This window comes from Dunckerocampus dactyliophorus, chromosome 11 (assembly GCF_027744805.1).
Source record: "Dunckerocampus dactyliophorus isolate RoL2022-P2 chromosome 11, RoL_Ddac_1.1, whole genome shotgun sequence".
NCBI classification, from domain to species: Eukaryota; Metazoa; Chordata; class Actinopteri; order Syngnathiformes; family Syngnathidae; genus Dunckerocampus; species Dunckerocampus dactyliophorus.
In genome coordinates this window covers 23,138,527-23,159,982 of record NC_072829.1, presented here as the reverse complement: position 1 = coordinate 23,159,982, position 21,456 = coordinate 23,138,527, and the positions used below count along the sequence as shown (strand labels likewise).

General features: G+C 40.9%; 2 protein-coding genes across 2 annotated transcripts; one reads left to right on the top strand and one right to left on the bottom strand.

Moving 5' to 3' along the window:
- Window positions 1–18: 18 nt before the first annotated feature.
- On the bottom strand, window positions 19–6,982 carry mxd3 (MAX dimerization protein 3). Its single transcript, XM_054792587.1, has 6 exons — window positions 6,824–6,982; window positions 5,645–5,744; window positions 5,511–5,540; window positions 5,287–5,401; window positions 3,467–3,632; window positions 19–1,123 (listed from the first exon to the last, which is right to left on the bottom strand). The coding sequence occupies exons 1-6, from the start codon at window positions 6,891–6,893 to the stop codon at window positions 1,005–1,007; spliced, it is 600 nt and encodes a 199-aa protein (XP_054648562.1). The 5' UTR covers window positions 6,894–6,982; the 3' UTR covers window positions 19–1,004.
- Window positions 6,983–7,848: 866 nt separating this feature from the next.
- On the top strand, window positions 7,849–21,193 carry fam193b (family with sequence similarity 193 member B). Its single transcript, XM_054792928.1, has 10 exons — window positions 7,849–8,172; window positions 9,712–9,990; window positions 11,307–11,487; window positions 13,629–13,847; window positions 15,851–16,262; window positions 16,354–16,537; window positions 16,620–16,853; window positions 17,496–18,531; window positions 18,639–18,714; window positions 20,018–21,193. The coding sequence occupies exons 1-10, from the start codon at window positions 7,990–7,992 to the stop codon at window positions 20,112–20,114; spliced, it is 2,901 nt and encodes a 966-aa protein (XP_054648903.1). The 5' UTR covers window positions 7,849–7,989; the 3' UTR covers window positions 20,115–21,193.
- The last annotated feature ends 263 nt before the right edge of the window (window positions 21,194–21,456 follow it).

The window sequence follows — 21,456 nt, the reverse complement described above, 5'->3', positions numbered from 1 at the left end:
TAAATATGGACGCATGGCTTAAATATAGAAAATATTTATTCATAAAAAAGCTTACACCATTACAAAAATTGCTACATAATATTACTGGGCGGAGAGACTGAAGAATGCATATACTATTAAAAAGTAATAAGGCATCTTGCATAATTCAAAAGTGAGGGCAAAATGTGCCTCCTGTTATTAAATATAGAGCAACATGATACATATTTGTAATACAGCAAATGTAAAAACATGTCTGATCCATAAACTTGTAAAGAAATATTAGTAACAAAAAAAACCTTGGATGTGCAAGAATTGATGCTCTCCATCCACCAGCCATCACACATCGCCAAATTACAGAAAAGAGTGTGCAAAAACACCAAATGAATATCAGGTCAAGTTGCCTAATTGGCAGGCATGTATGTGCAAATGCCATTAAATCGTTCCTCTCAACCTGTTTTTCCACATGGCTATATCTGCAACTCTTTGGAGACAAAACAAGTGCAATGTGTGGATGATTTTGTGCAACAAAAGAAAAAGAAAGACCCAAAGACACTAGCAGGTGTGTGTGTGTGTGTGTGTGTGTATATAAACCATAGCAGAGATTAATGTTTTAAGTGCATGCCACACATGGCCTTACTGAGTTGTAATGCTTAGGAGAAGCTGAACAGAAAAGTACATCAAATCTAGTCCAAAGGCTAAAGTCAGTGAAGGTAATGAAGTAAAACAAAACAAAGCTGTATTGATTTGTAAAATCCCTTACAAAATGATTGATTGTAAGTGGCTTTGGATATGTTTGTTCCATCCCAGCCCAGTGATTTGAACTGCTTTTCAGTGCAAATCGACACAGCTCACTCATGATTACACTCGTGTAACATCATGTTTTTTTTGTTGTTTTTTTTAACTGCCTTTGTAAAACATGGGGTTCAGTTGTGCAGTATCATCCTCCTCACCCTGCTCATTTTTGGAATGTTTTCACCTGCCCCCCTCGGCGATGACACTGATAAAGGACCGCTCCCTGGCTGCTGTCATAGCCAGGCTTTGTCCATACTGGAGTAACAGTGATCTGCATCACTGTGTGTATAGTGCAGGCCGTCAGAGTCCATGCAGTCAAACACGATGCTTTCCACATCCACCTCTACATCCTCTGCAAGAAGAAAACAACAGCCATCAGCAAACAGGAAAAAATTGTTGTTTCAAACCGAACTAACAAGTACGCTGACAAAATTTTCATATGTTATTATAATAATAATAATAATAATAATGTTGTTTGTACCAAGGACACTAGACTTAAATAGGACTGTCAACTCTGCATCCACGGGGCGCACGGTGGCCGAGTGATTAGCATGCTGGCCACACACAGATCGGGAAGATCTGGTTTCGAATCTCTTTTGGGAAATAGTGTGTGAAATTGGGCTAACGGTGAGCGGACAGCATCACACTGGATGCCTGGGAGCTTGGCTATGGAGCTCAGACTTTGCCAAACAGTGCAGCGAAATAATGAAGGACACGTACAAAAATGTATTCATGCAAATTATTTTTGTGTAAGCTGGCAAATAGACAAATAATATTATATGTGTGGAGTTTGCATGTTGCGTGCATGGGTTATCTCCGGGTACTCCTTTTTCCTCCCACATTCCAAAAACAAGCATGTTAGGTTAATTGTCCATAGGTATGAATGTGAGTGTGGATGTTTGTCTATATGTGCCCTATATGTTCCCTGCGATTGATTGAGACCAGTCCAGGGTGTACCCCGCCTCTTGGCTGGGATAGGCTCCAGCATGCCCGCGACTCTAGTGAGGATAAGCGGCATGGAAAATGTATGGATGGAACTTGGCAGCCACTTGCGTAGTACGCCCTGGCCGCCATGATTGAAACGTTGCCTTGTAAACATGACACTGCTCAGCCATTAATTGCTCTAAAAGACCAGATTTGTTACTTTTTAAGTTCCCCAAAAACAAAGACTGGTGTCTGTCAGCCATGTTACAACACTGATTGTTGTAAATAAACAGGACATTGGACAAGACTTAAAGTGTATATTGTGTGGGACTCCCACACAATATAAACTTTAGGTTTTTGACATCTACAGGTGTACATCTGTAGGTCATTTCTACAGTAATTTGTTCAATAAATAACATTCATTCATTTTTATCAAAGTGTACGCGCAGCGTACAACTTTATTTTATACTCAGCTCAGAGTTGGTGAATACATTGTACACGACTGTCCGCCGAGCCCCACCCACCTCTTGCTCACCATCATGGCAGACTTTCTGCTCCAAAGCGTACTACACTCAGTTCCATTCATTTGGGGCAAATCAGCAGTCCTGTTTTAAGTCTAGTGTCCTTGGTTTATACTACAGTATATAGAGCATACGGTATATTGCAAGAGCGAGTTCACATTTATTACTTCCACCAAATGTAACAGCTGAAAAACTACGCAACTGATTTACAGGAAACTTTGTTGAGTGGTGGATGTACCATTGAGGAACACATTCAATTAGGGTGGAAACTCGAGTCTAGATTAAAAAGGTGTGGACAGGAGAATTTACATTTCCGTTTGGCTATTTTCAGCCACTAAGGGATTTGAGTCCTGTCTATCCATTATGGCGAAATAATGGTGATATAGTTGGGGGGTTGTGTGCCACCTTTGACTTAAGTACCACATGCATTTTCACTTGGACTCCCTGAAGTTAGTTTCCCATTCGATTTAAGGTGTATTACCCTAATATGCAGTGCAGTGTTTGTCCACTGATTATCTGTTTTTTGTGACACTTCTCGATGTGAAAACCCTTTAGGTAAGACACTACCTTCGCCTGACACCCACTATTGTTTTTGGGAAACCTTTATTCTATTTGTGAAAATGCAATTAAAGCACATTTCTCTTTTCAGGTCCTTATTAGACCTGGTCCACTTTGAAAATCACTATTCTTAGACTTCTCAAATCTGGACTGGATTAATCTACAGACCACATCTGGACTGGATTACTCTACAGACCCCAAAGATTCATACAAAAACTGTTTGTGACGTGCAAAACCTTTATTCTGTTTGTGAAAATGCAATTAAACGGAATGACCTCAGTATGACCCCTCAGTAACTAACTGTCTGTACCCTTTTTTGTACAGCAGAGGCAGTGATTGTGCGTAGGTGCATGAGAAGGCATTAGGCATTTATGGCTATTACCAGAAGAATATCATGCTACAATGGGGGGCCTTCTGCTGAGTGAGGGGCTCTGGGCCACTCAGAAGATGTGTGTGAGAAGATTTATGATAGTAGCATGGTACCTTGTGCACACAACTGACTCCTTTAAACCAATCAGGTATGCTCATAAGATTTTAAGTTAGGGGCCACTGGGCTCCTAGTTTAAAAAAAAAAAAAAAAAAAAAAAAAAAAGTTAGCCGGGAGCCCTGGACACACCTGTATGTATGTATGTATGTATGTATGTATGTATGTATGTGTGGTGAAAAAACAATTACTGCACGGTAACACTCACCTCTGTCCGAGTCAGACCTTTCTGATGACATGGTGGACCCCTGGCTGTCGTTCCTCATCCGCTCCGTCCCTCTCTGCAGCTGCTCCAGACGCACCTGCAGCTCCCTCTGTTCCCAGCGCAGACGACCCTTCAGCTGCTCCGCATGCTCGTCCTGCTCCTGCAGCTTCTGAAAGGAGAAGGCATAAAACGTGTGTAAGGAGACAATAAGGAGATACCAACACAACAAGGCAGCAAAAGAGGATTAAGTCGGTATTATTCATCTGCCTCTTAGTAGGGTGCACTACCCTACTAAGAGGCATTTATGGAATATTTTGTCTTATGTAGCAAAATAAAGCAACCAAAATAATAGAAACACTACAGGAAAGGCTTTTTCATTCAAGCACTTTTCAATATATAATTTTTTTAAGCTTGTAAATTCTCCATTTATACAATTGTATGGCTTGTCAAAATGATTATTTAGCTTATCACAGTCTCGGATAAAAGTGTCAATTCTGTTTTCTAATAGCAAAATCTGAGGAAATTTGATTTCCCCTTCTAGTAAATAACGTATCCAGATCATTCTTATAACATAGTTATGATTTGCAACTTTATTGGAATGGATGGTGATTTTGAAAATGCAAGAACACATTCCATTGGGAAACAGAACTTGGTGCCTGAGATATTAGTTTTGGTCACTGATATATCCTCCATCAGCTCTAGTTACTGAAATAAAATATTCCCCCAACTGTTATACCGCCGATCGGGGCGCAAGGATTATCGCTATCAAGAGCTCTTGGCAAATAAAATGGTTTCCTGTGGTATTTTTATTCAATGGATTGATATACCTACAATCAGATTGAAAATATGAGGTAGCATTTTTTTTGTTGCCAGTGTTCAAATGACTTTTTTTTGGCACTTCTGTTGACTGTATTTTGAATATAAACGTTGCGTTGCTTTATTACTTAGCCAATCATTCTGAACCTTTGATGCTGATGAAAATTCTGATTTACATCTTTGAAGGGGCCCAATTCTGCTAATTTCAGAGACTTTTCAGTGATACTAGATCCCAGTCAGAGGAGCCAAATGAGGTGGCTCGGGCATCTGGTCAGGATGCCTCCCGGGAAAGACCCAGGACACGTTAGAGAGACTGTCCCGCAGCTGGCCTTGGAAGGCCTCGGGAACCGCCAGGAGGACCCGGACGAAGTGGCCGGCGACAGGGAAGTCTGGGCTGCCCTGCTTAGGCTGCTGCCTCTGCGGCCCGACTTCTGATAAGCGGAAGAAGACAGATGGATGGATCCCAATGGGGTACTCTAAGTTCCTTTTTAATCAAAAGGTGTAAATCTGCATTCTTCTCCTGTTAACCTTAACGCTCCCATTCGGCAGCCTGCTGCCCTGACCACGCCTATTCTGTTGCGATTAGTCACAGGTTGAGGGTCAGCTACATCGGCCCCCAACCCCACTCGGAACTGCAGAGAGACACGTCCCCCTTAACAGACTACATGGATTTTGGATTGGGTTGTACATTGGAGAAGCCGGCATCCAACTGGGCTTCGTTCACTAAACAGCGGCCCATGAAGTGGCGAGAGCAAAGGAGCAGTGACCGTTAGATTGTTTTCCATGGTGCTAAAGCCCTACCTACCTGTTTATTGCTGCCCACAATTCTTCCATCCAAATCAACACTTTGAGTGAATTTTTCCAAGATAAAGCAACCAATAGTGCCGAGTAGTGGTCACTGGGGAAGCCGCAAGTCCATGGACTTCCTAAAGTTGTTGACTCCACCATTCAAGTTTGACGACCCCCTGTCCCAAACTGTGATGCTGTGGCGCTCACAAGCACACTACCTTGATGTGAAGCTGGGCTCGTCGGAGCAGGTTGAGCGTGGTGTTCCTCATCGTGTCAGACGACAGGGGAACTTGCTTCTTTAGCTGCTCCAGGCACTGTCTCAGCTGCGCTCGTCTGCAGAAGCACAACAATGCATAACAACGTACAAGCACACGCAGGCCGCCCCCAAATTAGGCTCATTACTCATAATGCTACTGTATTAATAGCAAGCGCTGGAAGTTACCTGTTTTTCTCCAGCTCGTTGTGCACAGACCTGCATTCGCAACATAAGGGAGGTTAAAAAATATTTAAAAAACACAGTAATAGTCTAGTCAAACCACACCCTCTTGTCAGCTGTGTGTTATGCAATGTGTTCACCTATTGCCACCAGCAGATATCTTCTTGCTCTTCTGTTTGCTTCTCTTATCAGACAGACCTGGACTGGGAGGCAGCAGTGAAGCGTAGCCATGTTCTGCCTCTGTAACAAACAAAACAACATGTAATACACATAAAACAGGTAATACATATCGCAAATGCGTAAAAAAAAAAACAAAAACTACCAAAATGTATTAACTCTGATGTCGTATTTCGTCCTACCAATGTACATTTCTTCCATCTACAATTTTACGTAATGCTTTTCCTGCTTATCCAAATACTATACAAATATTACATAGGGTGATAAACGGTTAATGTTTTTTTGTTTGTTTTGTGGAAAACGTCAAATACAACTGACAGATGATGGATTACTCTTAATTTTGTTTGCAATTTACAAAATATCCTTGCTGTGATTTTTTTTAAATAGACAAAGTAAATTATGATTGTAGATGACAGACTTTTTTTTTTATTAAATGCGGTTTCATTTGCAATTTTATTTGTAGTTCTGAATATCCAAATCAAGGCAAATCAAAGTTTTTTTTTTCGTTATACTTGTACAACTTTTGATTGTTTTCAGTGTGGTCCCAATCATCCTTGGTAATGCTCTCATGCAGCCTGTTTTTAATGTTAATTGGGGAAAAAATCAACAAAAAGGGAAAATGTACCAAAAAAAATCACTTTCCACAAATCTTTGGACAACACCATCACGTGACAAGACATAAAGCGTGTCAGCAGCATCAGCTGTGTTCGATTTTGGCGCCATCAGCCAGTTAACATTTCCATTCTTCTGCAAGCTAGCACCCCAAGCCGCTTCCAAAAAACTCACCCCAAGTGTCAGCAATACAATGGCAAAGAATTAAAATAAAAACATAAAAAAACACCACCACATTGTTGGACATTTCCATTCGCTATAAGAACCACTGAGAGCCGCTGGGCGTCAATTTGAAAGCGGACCATATTGGCGCCTTTGAGTACAATGATGTGGAAGATATGTAGGTCACTGAGTCAAACGGGGGGGAAGCTTGTCCAAAAATACATGCTCATACATCGAGCACTCCTATTTCTATGTAATTTGCCATTCTATCATATTTGACAATCACAGTTGCATTCACTCCTTTGTGCATTTTGTTGCTTTAACAATAAGAAACTTCGCCACCGACACAATGACACAAACACACTGACCTCGCTCTTTCCTCTCCAAGAACTCGGCGGCACGAAGAAGCACCTGGATGTTGCAAATGGAACCTTCCATTTTCTATATAATTATTTTTTGTTCGAAAGAACAAGCTAAACAAGCCAGACGATTGAAGTGGGTGAAGCAGAGTCTGACTTGACTGACTGTGCAAACTGCAACGTCCTCAATACGCCGACTAGTGCTGCCTTCATGGCTTCGTCTAAACTCGGGCTTCTGAATTCTCCGAAAAAAATATCCTGCCCAAAATGTCAATAGACAAATAAATACGTTTATTAAGGAAAATATTTTATTTGTAAATATTACAAATTAAGGCCAGTATACCAAGTTGGTGTTTCTGTGGATTGAGTCTAATAATGTTTCAATATTTCACAGCGTCGTGAAGGCATCAGCAGGCAACATAAACGTCATCGACACGCCCTCTTCCCCTCCCTCCACTGGAAGTTTATCGAGTGATAGTTGCTTTTCATAATTGAGCCACTAGATGACACTCGAGGATCAAGTGTATGTGAGACCCACACTCGTGCTATACAAAGAGTAAGATAGTATGGCTGTATATTTTGTTTGCTGATCTCAAACCTTATGACATTAAATAAGTTCTGGAGCAACACAGGTGTTGTCCTTTATGATTTCATGTCAGTAATATTCTAGTATATTGTTTATTTATAATTTCATACCAGAAAGTATTTAACGCTCTGGGTCTAATTACACAAACTAAAGTTTGTTTTTCTGCTTTGGATTTATTTTTGGTATTAAACATTAAATGTAGTAAATAGCTAAAAAGCATGGTATGGTGTATAAATAAAACGTTTTTTAAAAAGTATACAGAGACTGCAGTGAAGCCTGGTTAAGCATATTTGATTCAACGTATTTTTAGTAATGGGATGAAACGTTTGCCCTTAGTAAGCATGGCGGTGCTAGGCTTCAGTGCCCGCATAGATTTCCGTTGTAGTTCCCCTGTGAAAGCGAAGCCACTATGCCAGCACTATCTGTAACCTATGAACTCCCGAGTGTGCCAGCCCTCCGCCATATTGACTGTTGTCTTGACTGGAAGAGAGAGGGAACGTTTGCGGTCCGACTATAAACGAAAAGTGTGCTCTTGAAATCATCGAAACTGGTGCAAACTTGGCCAAAGCGTATCGCTTACACTATCGTGATGGCAAGGAAGAAAAGCAAGCAACAAGGCGTCGGTCAGAAGGAGCTTGTACCTGGGCAGCAGACCGAACCGAAGAATCCAGTCTCTCCCGGCGATGCAACTGGCGGCGGCGGAGGAGGAGGAGGCGGAGATGCTGGATTGGATAGGTTGACCACCACCACCACCACCACCAGGGCGAACCAGGCAAGCCAGTTAAGCTAATTCACCCCAATGTTAGCGCATCATCGTTCAGTCCAATATATTCGTATACATTATATTCTAAATTGCATACACCAATTGTATCCCATAGCGTAGTAACAGTAGATGGGGACGTTAGAGGTTAATCGTCTGACAAGCATTCAGGCAACCATGTTCCTGTCGCTGGTAGAATGGTGCCCCGTAGATCGCACCGTGGTAGTGTCGCCGTGCAGCCCATCTTGTCAGCTAGACAGGTGACAGCGTGCTTCGGTCAGGTCGTCACATTACCAACGTTAAACGCACAACCGTTCGCCCGCCCGCTAATGTTAGCCAGGAGGCTAGCCGTCAGCTAGCATGCTGCAAACGTGCTTACTACCTCCACTTGTACACACCACAGGAAACCGCTAGCGAGCTACGTGCTAATCGGCTAGTTAGCGTTCATAAATAACAGCTTTGTGACAGTGTAGCTAACACCCCACACCTTATTCCAATCGGCTTTGGAGAAAAACATCCTCACTGTTGTTTTTTAATTCATTCTCAGTCACCTGAACGCAAATGTGCATGTGTTTCGAAGCATGCAAGCTGCTTAGCAAAATCGAAAATAAACAATTGATACCAAGTGTATAGATGAGATGTAAGTGTATGCTGTAGGTTGGACATTTGCCACCTTATTAGCCCACTAACCTTACATTTGACCTGTGAACTTAGCTGCTTGCTAGTGAGTATTTACATTTTAACCCATGTGTGTAAGATGCTTGCTGCATGTCACACTAATAGAATGAGGCTATTCTAAGGTCTTGGGATAATCATGGGATACTTGATTTGTTGGAGGCATTTCCATTTAAAGCTTTTTTATGTCTTCAGCTCAAGATTATATATTTTTCAATCAAAAAATATAAGCATCACGGGCTATTGTGTTACCAATAGTGGTTTAAGAGTATAGCTTCAACAACAAAATTGGCAATATTTTTCACAATTTCAAGATAAAGCGCATTAAAAAAATTGCCGTAAATTGTTGTTCAGACCAAATAAGAGAACTGGTTACTCACGGCTGGATGGATTTTATGTATATTTCCATAGCGTGTCAACACTCATGCACACACACACACACACACACACACACAAACAAAAGCAGTCTCAGAGAAGCGATCAACAATTTGTAGTCATGATGTTGTTATGATAATGCTATACATTAAGTGATAGCTAACATTCATAGCTAAGCTTTGCCAAATCGCTGTCATTAGTTGAGAACACATGCAGTTAACTAATGCATGTGGGACATTGGTCATAGTTTATGTGCTCAAAGCAGGAAGAGGGCAGGACCTAATGCTTGCAGCACTCTCGAAAGTTGAAGTATATGAAAAATCACCACTTTCACTCCTGGCTGTAAATGAATTTGAACTGTCATTATTTGGAAGTTCTTCAAAGCAGCAGCAGGCCACTGTCTGCCATGTTAATTAACACACAGAATGATGTCTTTGACAGGTAATCGTGTGTTATTAAATTAATAATTAATACGTTTTTTTTACGTATGTCCTTGTGTAGCCCATGCATACCTGCTGCCTCCTGTGCCACCGGGAATTTAAGGATTGGGGGCCAAACTCTGTCAACGGACTCCCCGCGGGCCACGGCACCAAGCTGGCCGACGCCGTGCCCGCTCTCTCCCAGGCCTTATTGCGGGAGGCGCCAGGGCGTAAGCTGGCCGATTCGATGCCCTCGCTGTCCCAGTCCCTCCTGGGCGAGGTGCCTCTGTGGATCTGTCAGAGCTGCTGCAAGAGTGTGGAAGAGGAGGAGAGACGGAGCACCCAGGAGCAGCCAACAGCGGTAAATACAAGTAGACCGAATTGGCTCTTATGTCTGAATGCCTTTTTTAGCGAAGCCATATTGTCTGTCGGCTGAGGTGATCTCGTCTGTAAAATGCTCGTGTTTGTTTACTCACTAAACACAGTGGAACCACCAGAGTCGACAGCAATCTGTTCGGGATGCCGCTGGCCCTGTTGATGTTAAACAAAACAAAAACCTTTCAAGAAGAAATCATGTAAATTAAACAATCAGTTCCAGGGTCAAACCGTTACCACCATAAAACCTCTTAACGGTACAAATAATGTTTTAAGTAAACATCACAAATAAGTGAAGTGCTATTTCAGACGAAATAAAGCAGAAATAAAAAAGATTCACCTTTGATGATGCCTGACATAGGCCTACGAAACACAAAAGCGAGGAGAGGGGATTGCTAAAAGCGAGTCAACTTGGTGCTATTTAAGATTCTTAAAATGCCATACAAATTTCTAAGTCATTTACCTGCAGATGGAAATGCAAAAATGGGCAAATGGAGGATTACTGTGTGTAGTCTCTTCACATTAATCTGGAAGGTCACAATAAAACCTTTAAGGTGTCCATTAACCCTTTGGCATCCAGGCTAGCTTTTAGCGTTTCATGCTTTTGTGTTTCCCTTTTATATATAGCGTCTGTGTGGCTGTGTCATCGTGGTACACCTCCTATGATGCTGCGCCTGCATTTATCCACGTCCAAAAGGTCAAAGACTCCTAAGAGTTGATGGTGAATTGCTGTCACTTTCGCTATGTGGTACTGAGCAGCCAGGGCCGAGACATGTGCATCGATTTTTGATGTTGCACCTCCATTTTTGGCTCTGTGGTCTTCATTTCACTTTTCTGCTTTGACATTACTGGTACCCTTCTGTGGTAGCGTTAAAAAAAAAAACAACAGAGAAGCAAAGAAATCTGAAGTTAATCCTTTAGAAGCTTTTTGAAGTAAAGATTCTGGAAGTTACACTGCAAATCTTTTGTCTGTTCTCAGCGTTTAAACATGAATTCTGTTGCTGACATACAGTGTCTTACTTGACAGCAGCTTATATATATGCCATTAAAAAAAAAAATAAAAATCAGGATTTGCAGTGGATTTTTTGCTTACATTTGGCTTATAGTTGCAAATGCTAAAAATAGTCAGCATGACTGAGAACAAATGCTGCAGAGTCTCTTGAAGTGATTTAACAGGGTTTTTTTTCCATTCTCATATCCTGTCACTAACATTTTATTTAGTTGCAGGACTTACTTATTGTTATTGAATATGAAATACAAGGCCCGTGATTAACTAATTGCATGTGTGTGTTCTTGTTGCAGGTACCATTGTCACACTCTTCCTCTTGTAAGTCCCAGAGCTGTGGGAACGGTTACCCAGAGCAAAGTACGGTGGATTGGGACCCGAGTTCCTTCCTGTCAGCGCACAAACTGTCAGGACTCTGGAACTCAGCCCATGGAGGGGAACACTGCAACCATAACGCCTCCTTACACTCACAGCAAGGTCTGTCATCAGTGCATTTCAGAGCAGAGAACCTTTAACGATGAGCGTCATGAAGCATTCAAGTCTCAGGCCTCATGCATGTGAGGTTCAGTCAGCCACAGATTGTTTGTTGACTTCATTACCTTGTAATGCATTTGTGATTCTCAAGTGCATCATTTGGGCTGTAAAAGATGAATTGACATCGGGTTAAACTTGAAAACTACGTTATTTGCATGATTGTCCGAGTGCAAATGCTGCTATCATAATCGAAGGTACAGAGATGCATGTTTTCATCAAGCTAAATGAATATGTAAGTCAGTGGTGTCCAAAGTGCGGTCCTCGGCTGTCTTTTTATTGGCCAACATCACATTCTAAAATATGATTTAACAAGAAAACAAAATTTTAAAGAAAATGGAAAAAGCAGAAATTTTGCAAGAAAAAGTCAAAATACTAAGAGAATAAAAGTTGTAATCTAAGAAGAAAGTCATAATATTATGATGAAAAATAACATCATTTTTTAGCAGGATGTTTAAACATGAAAGAAAAAAAGACCTTTTTAAAGTTGTAATATGAGAAAGAAACAAAACAAAGTACAGTTGTAATTTTGGAAACATGGGGTTGTGGAAAAAGTTATATTATGGATGAATAAGGTAGTAATAATAATAATATTACGGGAAGAAGAACGTTGAGATAGTTGGAAAGAAACAGCACAAATGAGAAAAGTCAGCAGTATTTCTGCAAGAAAGAAGTTAAAATATTAACAGAAAAAGTTATACTCTGACAAGAAAGTCATAATTTTACGCGATTAGCGTCATACCGTGAAGAGAAAGTCGTTTTATTATGATAAACAAACAAAACATGGGAATAAGATGAAAATATGGGATCACAATATTACGAGAGGAAAATTTAAAGGAAGAAAGTCGAAATAGCTGAAAAAAGCTCAGAAAAAGCAGCTGTAATTTTACGAGAATGATGTCATTTTAATGTCATTTTAAAAGCATAGAGTTGAAATATTAATTTGTTCTTTTGTTTTTAAGTCGTAATATGAGAAACAAAACAAAATAGTTTTATTTTTTTGGGAAAGTTTATTTTGGGAAAAGTTATCAGAAAGTCAAAATATTCTGGGAATAAAATTGTAATGTTACGAGAATAGTATTGCCAAAGATTATTTAAGAAGAAAGTTGAAATATTTTGGAGGACAAAAAAGCAAAAACGGGGGGGATAAAAGAGCAAATACCTACATTCGTACTAATAATGGGCTTTTTCACCTATACCACAAAGCTGAGATGCTGTTTTTTGCTGAAATATATAGCATATTTAGCATATTTACAAAATATCAAAGCGGCCCTTTAATTTTTTGACTCTTTGGCCCTCGTTTGGACACATTAAAAAAGCAGGCATTTCAGGCTGCTCAGTGCTGTTCCATTCTCAGTTTTCTTTGCTTCACTTTGTTGTACTTATCAGCTGCATCACTGGGGTTGTATTTTTAGATGAACAGATATATCCAAATGGAATGTCCTTCCAAAATCTGTTGTAAATCCAAGCAGACCAACAGCGAATGGTGAAAAACTGCGAGTAATTCATACGTCCATAAAAATGTCTAACTTTGACACACATGAAATGCATTTAAAGTATCAAATGTATTAGTACTCACCACTAAAGAATGATAACGTAAGACGGTCGTTGAACAGGTGGAATCGGAGTCATGGTGTATCCTTCAGCCTGGTCGTCATGCGAGCACTAGAGGCTAGCAGGCTCGAGAAGGCGTTTCTCCAAGCTGCGTCTACACAATCCACACTGCTTGCCTGTTTAATTCTATTGAGGACTTATGATCATATATTAACTTGCGATAGCAGGGATGCAGGGATCCCCTGTATCAACATTACGTCTGTGATGAATTGGCTACAAATTCAACTTCTGTATGTAATGTTGGATATCACAGTTGAATAACAAGTGGGGATAATGTCAGTTACTTGTTAATAATTTTACAAGGTGGTTGACATGAGCCAAAAGATAGTCAATCGACACACACCTCCTGCAAATGACTGAATTTAGTAATCATCATTCACCCCCTCTTTTACTAGAATTAAGAAAACATAATGTCCTTGACTGGTGTTGATGTTCATGTTCATTTCATGCTGATTTTGACTTTCTACACGCAGGTTTAATAACGAGCGCACTCTGCCACGAGAAAAGAGGACTTCACGAAGCACCTGGGAAATCTGCTAAAACGTCGGTAGCCAAAGTGTGTCCCTACAGTCACCCGTCAACGCAGAATTCCAGTGGATCCTCTGCTGGGAGCCCCCTCTCTACCTCAGCGGACCTGTGCAAGACCACTCCCAAGCATTTCAAGACCATGTGCCGTCGACCAACGCCACCAGGTGCGGAGTGCTTCTTGGGTTTCAGAGACTGGATATGGAATGTAACTCTAAAGATCTATGACTTATAATGGGACCTTTTGTCAAATGCCCCTGAGGTTGTACAAGTGGAACTTGTATCTTTAGGTCAAAATCAAATCAGTGTGTTTATAAAGCGCTTTTTCATACATAAAACGCGACCCAAAGTGCTTTACGCAGGTAAAAACTATGCCTCGATAACCCCCTCGCCCATGCGCCCGCACCCCAATTACACGCACACATGCATGCACAGCCACCAGGACACTGACACCGGGGACCCCCTGCAGGCATGACCAACATAACCCCCAGAGGGCACCATCTGAGAAACACTGGAAAATAAAATTAATAAAGATTTAAAAAACAATAATGATAATAGTAATACACACAGAAGTAGTACGCCCTATGATTAAAAATAAAGAGTCAAAATAAGAATAAAAAATGGCATTTAGATTTAAAACAGACTTTCAAACTCAATTTCACTGGTGGCCAGTGGAGGTAGAGTCTGGGTGAGGCTGGGCCGCATCAAGTATTGGGAGTAGGGCTGGGAATCTCAGGGTACCTCCCGATACGATACAATTCACAATACATCCATGTGATAACACCACTGTTAGTTCAGTGTTGGTGTTTACTTGCCCCTGTAAGTATGGAAGTAACACGGAGCTTGCCCGCATGTTGCGGGCTGCTGTTCCACTACTCTTTGATGTCCAGTCGTGGGCCGCAAGATACAATTTGGTTGGACGCAAAAAGCCCGCGGGCCGTGAGTTTGAGACCCCTGATTTAAAATAAATAGGATAAAAATGTCAAGGAAATAAAAAAAAATTCACAGTATACCTTTAGAATATTAACAGAATAAACAAGAGAAACTAATATTAATATGAATAACTGTAAAAAATAAATACATCTAATAAAATAGATAATAAATATTCAGTACAAGCCAGGTCAAATATGTAAAATAATGCATTTAAAATATCAAAGTTGCAAACATTATCAGAATATTTGCAAGGCCTCAACTTCAGGAGTGCTTAGTTTAGCAAGCATCTAAAGATTGAAAGATGCTTGCTAAAGACTGCTTTTGTAAAGACTGCTTTACCTTTTCGAGTTTTGCACATGTACAGTCGTCCCTTGCTTGTTGTGAAACATCGCTCCCTCACTCTAATGCGGCTTTTGTAAAATTAATTATTTAATAAATGATCGCTGCTTCGTGGTTGACCTATTATTAGTCAAAAAATATTGAAAGATATGTCATATGTAGGGCTCTGGTCACAAAATGACACAAAACATTGATGAGACATGACATGACATGACATTATATGACCTTAACACTGCATGTAGTCAGCCATGGCATGTCAGACATGGTCCTCCTCCCATTCCATGTGGAAGTGGTAAGATTTTTGGCTTCTTTCTATGTCCTTCTTCCCCACTCCATGTGAAACCTTTTCTTAAGTTTAGAATAACTAACTTGCAGGCTAACTAGTTAGCTTGCTAGCATGCTATACTTAAAGCCGTGGCTGTCTCTTGTGTCCCTGCAGTGATCCTGTAGCCTGCACACGAGCAGTGTGAATAACAGGAGAATAAAGGTGACAATAGGGGTCTTATTTCCTGTCTACAGTCTAATAATGTCTTAATAGTGGTAAAAATGTATTTAGAAAGTAACAAACAGTTTTTCTATACTCTTAACTATGAAAATATTCCAACCAACTGACTGCGATAAAGGAGGGATGACTTTATGGCAATTGAAAATTTAGCATGAAAACATTGCCTGTATAGTTAATATTTTATGTGGAGACAGTTTGACCCTGGAACTGATTATTTTTTATTTTTATTATTTCCTTTGGAAAAAGTTCGACCTCAAAGGTTTCATTCTCTATTTCATTTTCACTTTGGAGTTTTGAAGTTACGTAATAACGTTTAATAAACAGTTATGTAATTAATAAGTACTTAGGTGTTGGTAAGATCATGTCTTGACACATGATATGTGATTCTTTCAGGTGAAGCGTTCCACGCCAGCGACCATCATCAACACACAGACTTGTCGGTACCCCCCAATAGTCCCACGGGCCTGTCTTCCCAACATTCCTCCCTCCTGCCCCCAAAGTCCAGCTCGGGACAACACAACCACGTAACCTCTTCATCCGCCTCTGGTGTCGCAGCTCACAGCCCCTTCTCCCCTCTGGTACCAAACCTCCACGGGCCAACAGCTAAAATGGCTTCTTCCAGTTCAGACAGCCCAACGTCGGTCCACAAGCCCAGTCCGTGCAAAAACTCCCACATTCCTGCTGTGAACACACAACACGGCAAATTGGGCACATCAGCAGCAGGCTGTAACCACCCTTGTAACGGACACAGTACGGGAACAGCAGCCTCTGCAAGTGTAGGCAGCTTGTCGACTGGGTCCTGCAGGTCAGTGCTCAAAAGGGTCTTTTTTTGTTTGGAGTATGAAAAGATGCTAAAAGCCTTCTTGATTGTGAGAAAATGTTTGTTTTATTTGCAGGGACCAGGCATGTAAGGGGCACAAAATGACAAATGGCACGCTGTGTCATCCGCCACCAGAGCTAGAGGAGGTGGAAGATGAAGACAGCAGCTCTGAGAGGAGCTCCTGCGCCTCCTCTTCCACCAACCAGAAGGATGGAAAGTACTGCGACTGCTGTTACTGCGAGTTCTTTGGACACAATGCGGTACAACATTTTTTTTTTTTCACCTTCTGTTTGCTTTAAGTAAAGTCAGCTGTATTATTCAGAAATACCGTTTTGGTCACAGCCTCCAGCTGCTCCAACCAGTCGAAACTATGCTGAGATCCGAGAGAAGCTGCGGTCGCGACTGACACGACGTAAGGAGGAGCTGCCTCAGCGTCAGGACTCTGATATGACAGCGGCCGGTGCCATTGACAACCGGGATGTGGATGAGCTGCTGGACTTCATCAACAGTTCAGAACCCAAACCTGTTAACAGTGCAAAAGCGGCAAAAAGGGCTCGGCACAAACAAAAAAAGAAGGTATGGAAACTCTAAAATGTGTTTTAGTTTCAATCCTAATTTTGAATGTCATTCATTCATTGAAAGTAGAATTAGCTGCACAATAATTAAGTTTTTCCATAAATAACAAAGGAAGAAAGAACAACAAAGAAGTCAGTAGAGATGCTCTCAGCTTGTGGCATTTTATAGGTATCGTCTGTCTGCATGCAGAATAAGAACACATTTTTTACCTTTGTGGTTGCTTAGTCTAGTCTAGTATGTGTTGTAATTGTTACTCAACATGGTTGGCTGTGAAAGTGACAAAAATGCATGTTTTTGTTTGTTGACATCATTTTAAAGTACGTATTGTTTTCAGGTTTTAAAAAACCCTCATTTTTAAGGCGTGGCGGCTTTTAGTTTGTCGTGGTGCACCGCCACGATCAATTACATGTAGCGGAAACCCTGATTTGTGACAATGTGACAAAGTTTTACATATTATGTCTTTAACAACCTAAGGCAATGTTTCAAATGATAGATGATTAGACTCATAATTGAATGGAACACAAAGTACAGAACAGTACAGTGCTATCTATACATGTGCTGCAGTTTGTGCAAGATAATTATGTAGGTTTTAGTCCCACTGTCATTAGACTTGTGATCACTCTCATATCATTAATTTTTCAGGAAAAAGCTCTGCAGGGTAACGTGGGTGCTGCAGGCAGCGATCCCCTCTCCAACCCATCAGAGTCGGTGGACGAGCCCATGCCTGACACTTCAGAGGCCTCACGGTTACTGGATTGGCCTCAGCTGGAACTTGAGCGAGTGAACAGTTTCCTCACCAGTCGTCTGGAAGAGATTAAAAACACCATTAAAGACTCGATTCGGGCCTCGTTTAGCATGTACGACCTCAATCTAGATGTCAATGACTTCCCAAAAAAGGCAGCTACGCTGGAGGGCAACCATTTACTGTCTCATCTCAACGGGTCCTCCGACTTGCAGCAGATAGACCTCGACTTAGCCCCTCTTTCGCTGGGAACCTTTAGGAACCATCTGGACCTGGTCAATGGATGGGAGGACACAAAGACATCCCAAAATAGTATCACCACCACCACCACATCCACAGGGGTCGCAGGCGGGTCTAAGGACATCCAGCGCTTGAACACTACGCCAAGTCTCTCCAAGCTCATAAGGGTGCACTCACCGGAAAAATGTACTTCCTCTGGATGTGACAGTTTGTTACAGGTATCCAACCAAGGAACAGCTAAATCAAAGGAGGACATGGCCGATCCTAAGAACAGCACAGTTGGAAATGGTGGTACGAAATCAAAGAAGAGTAAAAAGCAGCAGCAGCAGCAAAAACAGGAGCAGTCTGTTTTGGAGCACAATTCCAAAGTCAGTGAGTCTAAGGTGTCTGAAATAGTTAGTAATGGCTATAAAGCTGCACTCAAACAGCTACAGCACCAAGCTGACAACCAGAGGAATGGCCTGAAGAAAACTGAAGAGAACAGACCATCCAGAAATGCAGCCAATGCTGCAAACGGCGGCCCCCCCAATGCCCACAAAGTTAAAAGTGACACAGACATTCGGCCGAGCAGATGTGAGCAGGATTCCGAGAGCAAAGCTCATCCCACCATTCCAGCAAATGGGCAGCAGCAGGCCCAATCCAAGGCAAAAAATAAAAAGAACAAGAACAAGGGGGAAAAATCCACTAGTACTTTTGGTGCGGCAAGTTCCTGACTTACATCAATATATATACATATATATATATATATATATATATATCTGTGTGCATTATTGCAAATTCTTACTTCTTTCTATTTTCTGTAGATGATGTATTTCTTCCAAAAGATGTGGATCCAACAGAAATGGATGAAACTGATCGAGAAGTGGAATACTTCAAAAGGTAAATGGAGCACAATACAGTGGAACTCCAAATTCGACCATAAAGCGAATATGTTCGAACTTCAAAACTTTATTTCTTCAAATAGAGTCGTCCCTCGCTACAATGCGGTTCGAACATCGCTCCCTCACTCTATTGCAGTTTTTCAAAAATTAATTAATAAAGGATCGCTGTGTTGTGGTTGACTACTGCTGTTATTAGTTCAAGAAATGCATATTTAAGCAATTGTTACGTATTCTTGGCCTGAATTAAGCGTTTTCAAGCATAAAAATGTTCTAAATGAGCTAAAATACTAATACAATTTATGGCAATACAAGCCGTTGATGACCTGTACTACATTGGCCACCAGGTGTCACTAGTAACACAACAGAGATCTCCAATGACCTTTTATCAATGTATTATTATTATTATTATTATTTATCTCACAACAGGCACAGTAATAATGTAATAATTAGGGATGCTCTGATCAGGGTTTTACGCTGCCGATAATCCATGAGTGAAATCGGCCGATACCGATCACATGGGACTGTACATTTTTTAATTTATTTATGATATATATATTATGATTTATTTATGAGTGCTGTTGGCCAAGGGTGCCATATAAGGGGGGAAAGTTGGGACAAGTCAAAGGTCCCCTGACTGCCAGGCCCAAAAATAGGTTGTTATTAAAAAAAATTAATAAAAGGCAGGGGGGGCCCCATGTGACTGTTTTTCATGGGGCCCAGAATTCCTGGCTGCAACCCTGCTATTGGCTTTATGATCTGAAAAAAGGAACCATAAACTCACCTTAATTAACTCACGAAAATGTATTTTACTGACTTTTTCATGAGAAGATAGATCACTTGTGAAGGTTAAAGAGGATGAGACAACTTCATTAAGGAGGCTTTGGATGTGGGAGTACATTGTCTGGTGGAACATGTAGCTGGGCTCCAAGTGAGAGAGCAGTTGGCGACCCCGGTGTCTTTCACCGCTGAGAAAGGCTGGCCATCTAGTCCTATTAATTCAGTTACTTTTCGGGTTATTTGCTTAGCAACAAATGCAAATGCTTGCAAAACGATAGGAAGTTGTCACCATGTGATTGTTGCAAACAGCCCCTTTTAAATATAAGATGTTTAAGATGTTTTAGTTTAAAAATGTCAGCGATTTGGGTCACCGCTTGTCATTGAGGGGCGATGGTCTGTTCCACAGCCAAATTAGTTGAGAAACACTGCTTTAGCGGTTCCACTGTACTTTCAGCTCTGTCCTGTATCTTTGACTTAACCAAAAATGTTGTCCCCCCCTTTGTCTCTCTGTTTGTCCTTTCTAGGTTCTGCCTTGATTCGGCAAAACAAACCCGCCAGAAGGTAGCAGTGAATTGGTCCAACTTCAGCCTCAAAAAAGTTCCCTCCAATGCAGCTCAATAACTCTGCTGAGCGCCAGCAAATAAAACTTCAACGACAAACTCTTTCAGTAGATCTGTTTGACCCGAGGCTTTCTCTCATTGGCTGAGTTGAAGGACCTCGTTCACAATATCACACTGGTTTAAAAGACTCCAACCAATCCAACTGGCGACTAGTTAGCCAGGGATCAATATCAAGGCCAGCTATACCATTTTTTGCTACTATTGCATTGTTCACGAAACGACCGGTCCAAAATGGGAAAACAAGTGTGTTTGATCCACTGCATCCATGTGCTGACGTATGTAGTATGTACACATTTACCTTACATGAAATAAATGTTTTTATCAGAAATCTTGACATATAACAGTGTTAAACGTCTGAATTCCAATTCCGGTTCTCCCTACGGTGTTGTTACTTATCAGCTTCCTCAAAAGACAAATGTCTTCGATGTTTACTCACAAGCAGAAAGCAATATATTTGGTGCAGCATGTCCGCTTGACGACCAGTTTACACATGACACTTCACTATTCTATTAAAGCGAAGTTAAGCAAAAGACACATAACTTCAAATGACTCGGAAGATGCATCCTTACAAATACAATGGTTATCAATGGAATCCCCATGCATGATTCATTCTTCCTCGGTCTGTAGTATAGTGTTAGCCCGTTTAAGTCTGCAATCCAAACATCAACTCTTATATTCCAGTACTGTTAATGTTCATTTTAACATTGGAACCATGACATATTTTTTGGCACAGTTCATATTGTAAATATTGACTGGTTATTCTGGGCCTTTTTGAGCCTTTGGCATGTGTTACAAGTTGTTACTAGGGGTTGTGTGTGTGAGTGACAAGTTCAACCGCAGAGCTTTTTTTTTTTTTTTCTTTTGGCTCCAAGAGTTGACCATTTTTTAAAGAAAAATGTTCACATAAGCTGCATCAACCCCCATGTTGTAGCTGATGGCTATCATTGCGATAGATGAATTCTATTTTGTTTTGTTTCCATATGAACATATTTGATGCTCTCCTGGTTTAATCCAATTAGATGAGTATCTTACTGTTTTGAATGTAGATTTATACTATACCAACAATAGCCAAGTGTATGTTGGCTGGTTTGCTTAAAAAAAAATCACTTTTGATACTGTGAAAAATCTTTCACTCCGAAAGATTAAAATGATACAGTTTTGACAAAAAGACAGTAGTGTGGCGTTTGTTTTCTTTGAACGTCCTCTCTGATAGGCTGTCAGTGACGTCACGATGCGAGTCGTCTCGCACCAGCGTTGCCAGATGTACAACAATTATTTTATTGTATTGGCGATAATTCACCTTCTGTACGATGTACGACCCATAATTCAAAAATCCCATTAAG